We start from the raw sequence: 7,886 nt of genomic DNA on the forward strand, positions 1-7,886 counted from the left end.
TGATGATTATAAGTAATAATCGGACTGATATTCCTGACTGAATCGTCAATTGACAGTCTTTAGTGGAAAACGATTCCGGAGGGTGAATGTAGTGCATGTTGTGTTAAGGCCGAACAAATACGGTATATCACGACCATTCCTAACATAAATCTACCCGATGTTTGTGATGATGATGTCGTTCAGATGGACGATGGAAACTCCACGACCAACCCATCCAGCTCAGAAAACAAACCTAATTCAAAATATGGTACATCACGTGTTATATCTTCTAATTAGATAATGTCGAGCACATTATGTTCCGTCTTTAAACAAATGATACTATCGTTATATATTCCAACTCATATCATCTAGTGTAATAGTAAGGCAAGTCACCTTTGAATTTATAATCTACTACTGATAAGTGCTTATCAGTATATATGTGTTGTTTTTTGAGATTCAATTTGCTTACTTATGACTTCAAAAGTTCCACCACACATCTTGCCAACTATCTTGAACACTCTTCACAAAACAGTAAAATGTCCGTGAAGAGATCATGGAGCACAGTAATGAACAATGAGTTTTATACAAGAATTAATGAATTGTACAATGATAACTAGTTTAACTACCAATTTGTGTTGGGTTCAAGAAATCGTTTTCAATTTTCAACAATTCACTTTATATGAAATGTATTGTATTTCTCTTATTACAAACTTTAGAAACGTCAATCTATATATAACTGAACATATTCAGTTCTACTTCTATGTGATCAGTAAGTAAGCTAGTAAGTAAGTAAGTAAGTAAGTAAGTAAGTAAGTAAGTAAGTAAGAAAGAAAGAAAGTAAGTAAGTAAGTAAGTAAGTGGTACGTCTTGTAAGTTGAACGCTTTATTCAGATCCTTAGCTGATTTCGTAGTCCCCAAACTAGAACTACACAGCGACTTGAAGACCAGAGAGAAGACCCGAGTATCAGAGAAACACTTTACTGCAAGGTTCATTTATGTACAGAAAATATAGGGATTTTATAGTAATTTAAGAGTCCTGGAGTTTTACTGAAAGTTCTAGAATACTGCTAAACATAGTAGCAGTGTATCAATCAGCTAATCAGGATCTCCACATGTGACTTTTCCATTTTCGTTATTTTAGTAACATAACTTCTAATTAATCGCTGATTGGTTGAAATGCTCCTTGATGACCCCTGAGCTTGTTATGTCACTTGCGAGAAAAATGCAGGGTCATCCCAACAGGTGGTCTAGCCTTAATTGACTCACGCTTTCAACTATGAAAATAAATTAATGGGTAACTCTGGTTATAGTAAACTTATCCATTTTTAATCGTTTAGAGATCCCCATCATATTAGAAGACTAATATATGAACGAAGAACATTCTTTTCCATAAATTCTCTTCAGGTTCTACAATTATATTATCCAAATTAATAATCCGAGAAAATGACCAGGTTAAAGACAAAGTACATCGTTTAAAGCATCTTTGATTATCGTACTTACGACATTTCGTAGTCAAATGTAATTGTGTCTGTTATTTTTACTCACAAATCTTTATATTATTATTGTTATGGTTAAACATCATTATTAATCTCCCCTATACATGATTCATTCACTTCTCATTGATCCCTCCTTATTACGTCTTACTAACTTTCCACACAATTTAGTCTTTCATTAAACAATTGGTTGAACTGTAATTGCACTATCATATCTCTCTCACCCTATCTGACCCATATTTATTCTGATCACAGATCTTAAATTTTCACTTAACATATATATACAGATTCAAGTTAACATTCTATATGGGTCATATCAACATTAACAATTTTATTCTATTTGGTTTGACAATACTAAATTTACATGCCACCATTTGCATTATTATTTTGGATGATATAATTGTAGAACTTGAAGAGAATTTATCGAAAAGAATATTCTTCGTTCATATATTAGTCTTTTTTGTCCATTTTCGATTGATACTTAATCGACAATGATTTGTACACTTAGTTACAAGTAATCGAAAGTAAAGATTGAATATTTATCACTTTGTAATTGGTTATTTTTATAGGGGGGGGAGTTTAATGTAAAAGGGAGTCATAATGCATTGTGGTACTGAATTTCATACTTAAAAAAATTAAAATGGTTATTCATATGAAATATTATATATTAATTGTTATACCTTGATAAGGATAATGAATGATGATCTATTTATGAACTAAGGTTGTGCATATATTTCTTTTATTGTATAATCGCTAAATAACCAAACTATTCATATTCATGTTCCTTCTATTATAAGCTTTATTTTGACCTATAGAATATTATTATACGATTTACCATTCTTGAGTTATCCCTAGTCTATTAATTACTGCCTCCCATATTCACAGCCACATTTGGGTGAATCTTGTACAAATGTTATTTTCCCCTTTATGGTACTATGTGGTCAGTTTGATTGATATATGAACTCAGTATATTTGAAATATAACGATTCATACCGCAGAGGCTGTTCTGGACATAACTGACTGTGATAGGGAGAAAGCAGAACTGACAAGTACTCTAGACTGCTCGTACAGTTTCCGTGTGCCATTTGGTTCGATCGATAATTCTCTACTCTCTGATTGGCAGTCCTATGTCAACTCTGAGATGTAGGTACATCCAGCCGACGAGTCCCAAATGGAACGAAATGCACGTCCTGGATTTCGCAGTTATCCATTATCCATCTTCGCTTATAATGCTTGTGAATTAAGGCAGTATCGAGGCGATCCGCACAGAATGAACATATACCAACAAGAGACTAATCATTTGCAGTCCTAAACATTAACAAAACAATAACAAGTGAATTTAATATAAGAGATTATTGTCAGAACAGAAATGTATCTGTCTGTTTTTACTTTTTCTAGACTAAATTTTAAAAAAAATTATTAGTTATAACGTTTAGATTGAAAGTTAAAAATAGTTTACAGTATTAATGACTGAATTTTAACTTAGCCCATCGAAAATGTACTTGTTATGAAATCTAAACATGGTTAAACATTATTAATTATTGATTATTTGATATTCACTACCAAAAGTTGTAAACATTTAGATGAAATATCTTTCTACTGTATTTATTTATTTATTTGAACACGTAAATATTGGTACAAGGGGGCACCCAATATATATAGGCCATAAAAAACAATGAGAATGGGAAGAGAAAAAGAAGTTAGGGTGCATGTAAGAAAAAAGAAAAACAAAGAACAATAACAACTACAGATTAGTGTATGTTAGTGTAATACTGAGAATAATAGTGGGGGAAACAGAAATGTACAACCAGAAGAACTCTTTCAGTTAAGGAAGTTATAACCATTTTTTATGAAGAAAGTAAAAGAAGGTTACAGCAGGATCACCACTGGCTTCTATTCTGAACTATATCTGATAACGTCTCTAGCCACTGTGTTACAGCATCTCTCAGACCCCAGCCGGGGAGTCGGGAGGGACAAACAGAAGACAGCCCTTTGCAGCTTTCTTTAATATCTTATAAGATAACAATAACTTTCTACTGTGATCAGGATTTTAATGATATTAAATGTGAAACTTGTATTTGAAATAATCCCAAAGATTAAAATTTAAATTATCTGAAATTTTCTTTTGGCTTATCTATTCGAGCTTCTCCTAAGAAATAGTCAAAATTAAGATTATCAATGATAAATACAATATCCAGACTATTCTATACGAACACTTGCTTAACCCTGTTCAAATCCTGATTTTTAAAAAAATAGATATTAAGAATATGAGTCACCTTATGTGAACTTCGTTTAACAGATAACTTATATGAATGAGTGTGTATGTGTATGCTATTGTTGTGATAGTTTAGTAAACAAATGAAGGCTCACCTCAAATTTACAAGAGAATTGACCGTTTTGTTTATTATTATTATTATACTAAAAGTACATACGAGTACATAAGAGTATATATGAAATCCATTGAAGTATGTATTTATTGATAATGGTCATGTTATCTTGAATTATAATGTTAAAGTGGGAGTTTTTGAGGGCAAATATAAACAAAATAACTGACTAAATGGTTTGTTATTATTGGAATCATGTTATGGTTGATAGCGTTTTCATTTGTTAATCAACCATTACCATGATGTAGCTATATATATTTCATCTCTTCTATTCACATTGTTTAAACTCACCACATATATCTAGGGCTTCAGTTGTTATTCGTTCTTTTTAAGAAGTAAAATCTTTTTTGTTTCCACTAATGTTCCGGTTCTAAAAAGTAATATGCAATTACTGGTCTACTCTGTAATGTTTTCAAGTCTGTAAACGATTTAGAAATATATTTCAAATATTGTTTATGTTCTCTCACTTTCACATTTAATTACCTGGGTACCTCTCCTTCGTATTCATCATTACGCTTACTACCTTTGACGCAGTTTTTTTCATTCTTGTTTCCCAACTTCTTGTAAACTAGTTGTTCAAATTTTAACGAGTGTTGATATAAACTGGTAATTTACTGGTAATTTGATTTCTTAGGAAGCAAATATCTATTTTTATGACACATATAGTTATAATTTTACAGGAGTATCCAACTAAATGACATCCTGAAAGAAATCAATAGCTGCCATCAATCAATTAAGTTCTTCGTAGAATTAGCGTTAAACTTTCAGCCCCGAAATGCCTTGGTACGGCCGAGAGTGGGGAGAGTCCGCTCTCCCTCTCCAAATGCTCTCACATGGCCACGCGTTTATAGCCTCTGCCACGGAAGTCCTACTCACTACTGTTGTTTTCGAAATTGAGAGGACGAAAAGTGAATGTCCGGCGCTATAACCGGGTTAGTGGACACGGAGGGTCCACCTAGGGGAGTTGGAAAACCCTGATTCCAAACCAATGGTGCACATCGGTTCCAGTATCCTAAGGGAACAAATGGCGTATGAGTCAATCGTTGGTCACCGGCTACCATGGGACTACATCTCCTCACGATGCTCCACTACCTTGTGGATCAGACCTTTAGGTCAAAGGGCCCGAGTATGGTCCCCTAAGGAAACCACCTACTTCGGTCTAGGCACTCGGGCAGTATCCAAATGAGATTTGTGTGGCGCATATGTATCTGGTGCTTCCTTGTACCAATATTTATGTGTACCAATATTTATGTGTTTAAAAATCTATTTTTTGGCTATTCTGTTAAAACAAAGAACAGTTTGTTACTCCAAGGATTTATATATAGAAAGCCAACCTGGACGAGAAAAGCCAAGTGAAACTTTGGATTTACTTTCAAATTCATTCGCCGAGATTTTACAAACGCATTCTTCCTCTTATATGATGATACATTTCATTTTAAATGTTTTCTTAATATGGTTGGTCTGTTAACAATCATAAGTTAATTATACTAAATAAGAGAGTAATTGTTATTTTATAATAAACACTAGTAAAGCATAATATTAAAAGAAATTTATAATACTGGTATCGTAACTGTTTATGAAAAGAACAGAATCTGATATTTGATATTGTTTCTGATAAGGTTTTCTTATATATTGATCCTAAGATTTTAGCTTCTTTTCTATTAACATAGATATCTCTATAACTTTTCAATTCTTTTTTTTTTAAAAATAGTATCACTGTTGAATCATCGTGAAGGTCTTGATACAATTGATGAAGTCAGTAGTTCACCTTGTGATCCAACTATAAATAATCAACATTCATTTCAATCTCAGTCTACTAAACAAATTGCTCAAACTGAAGAATATATAAATGAAGATTCTAATAAAGAATATTTTCAATTAATTGATGGAAATATACAAAATCAATTGAAATCATTTAATACTAATGAAAAAAGTGGAAACTTATCAAAAATGAATTACGAGAAGAATTTCAGTAAAGAATTCGACAGCGATAGTATGGAATTTCAAAAGAAGAATAATACAGATAAAACTAATCGATTTAAAAAATGTCATGAGACATTTAAAAATCAATGTAGAACATGTTTAAAACGTATAAAATTACCTTCATGGTTATCTAGACCATTATTATGGATTTATACTCATTTAAGTGGAGTATTTACATATGGACTATTTCTATTAGCTATTTATGCATGTATTATATCTGTTAAAGCAAGTATCGCTTTACCTCCACAATGTCGATTAATTTCTGTAATGAAAAGAATAGATATGTCTTCAAATACTTCTGAGAATGATACACAATCCTCAGGGAGTAAATTTGAAAAAGCACTTGAATGTCGTCATGGTGAAGCTTTGAGTATACTTATTTTCTATGGTTTTGGCTTTATGTTCGGAGAGATAATGGAGTTTCTACACTTACCTGGACTACTAGGTATGTTTCATTGTGTTATAAATGCAGATAATAATCAATTTTATTAAGATCAATGGGAAAGTATATATTTTAATGTATTTGTTGATATAGTGTGAAAAGACTTAAGTCCTAAATCATTTTTTAAAAAAGGTGTGGAATAAGATACAGCTTAACAAAGAAAATCTTCACGCTAGTCTCTTTTACTATTGTTAACATTTTATTCACAACTGTCTAATATAAAAAAAGAACTTTGTTTTGTCAGTAAAAAAAGATATCAGAAGTTAAACAAAAATCTGATCTATCGAATGTAGTTGCATAATAATCAAAGGGCTATAAAATTGAAAACAAAACAAAAAAGGGATTATGAAAGATAAATATCCACTTATTATTATCCTTGTCTATTCTTACCCCTATTTCCAGTCTAGTTGACCTTTTATTTTTTATATATAAATGTTCTTAACAAGTATATGTGTGATCAGATTGTTCGAAATGTATTGCGCTAATATATCACATAGTTCTGATAATCTTCGTCTTCTCATTACATTATCGAAATTTATCAAAGGGACTAATTGCTTTGAATACAGAAAAGATAAACAAGAGATGGAGATTTGTTAAAAACAACCTACAAACTAAGAAGGGGAGGGGGTAATACAGCCGTGATAAAGTAAGGGATTAAATATATAGCTTTCAAACACAGACCAGGTTTAAAATGATGGATCACTAAATCATTTGCTATCCACAAATTTCCTATCCATCTTCCATTACTAACAGTTTGTTAGACATTAAATGAAGATTCTGGTGAAAATAGATGATAAACAATGAAAAGATGCTCAGAAAGACTCGCTTTCAGATAGCCATACTATCTAGTGATCGGACATGCGTTTGGAAGCTCTGTAAAACTCTGTATGGACAATATAACATTCTCTACAACAGTATGTAATCTAGTAAATACAAATTGTGGCAGCCCAAAAAGCCAACTTGTTCTTTAAAAAATTCCTTGGATCAGTTATATACTGAAGAGGATTTTTCTAGTCTATACCCAATGGATTTTTATATAACCAAAATTCCTAGATATTCATTTCACTAGTTACATCATACAGTTCATAATTTTTATTATGTTATTACTATGATCATGATTGGTGGTTGAATCTAGCCTTCTAAAATTTCACACTTGTCTATTACTTCTAGTAAAACAATGTTTGAGCACATAAGATTTTGTGTTATTTATCTGATGTTTGTTAATGAGAACCTAAACTTGGATGTGGACAAGCTAAATGCTACGATAGCCTAAGTCTTTTACTCCTAACCTCTTTAATGATAACAAAATGATTTGTACCACCAAAAAAGTAGTTTTTTCAAAGCTTTTTGAATGTTTGTATATAGTTGAAATCGTGAGTCAATTGAAGCTAGACCACCATCGAAAACCTGGAAGCACTGGACGGTCGTTTCGTCCCATTATGGGACTCATCAGCAGTGCGCACACAGTGGTCTATCAGTTAATTGCTCGCGCGCGAGACTGGTAGGTCCTGGGTTCGAATCTCGCGAGGCGGGATCGTGGATGCGCACTGCTGAGGAGTCCCACAATAGGACGAAACGACTGTCCAGTGCTTCCAGGTTTTCCAT

At 32.3% G+C, this 7,886-nt stretch overlaps 1 protein-coding gene across 1 annotated transcript in view; it reads left to right on the forward strand.

Annotated features, from left to right (window-relative positions):
- Positions 1-5,806: 5,806 nt before the first annotated feature.
- The window catches only part of Smp_175980 (hypothetical protein), a gene marked incomplete at both ends in the record, with an annotated part of 36,772 nt that continues 34,692 nt past the window's right edge, over positions 5,807-7,886 (forward strand). The window contains 2 exon segments of the mRNA XM_018792884.1: positions 5,807-6,222; positions 6,226-6,284. Coding sequence (XP_018644028.1) covers positions 5,807-6,222; positions 6,226-6,284 — 475 coding nt within the window.

Source organism: Schistosoma mansoni (genome assembly GCF_000237925.1).
Source record: "Schistosoma mansoni, WGS project CABG00000000 data, chromosome 1 unplaced supercontig 0153, strain Puerto Rico, whole genome shotgun sequence".
Lineage (NCBI taxonomy): Eukaryota > Metazoa > Platyhelminthes > Trematoda > Strigeidida > Schistosomatidae > Schistosoma > Schistosoma mansoni.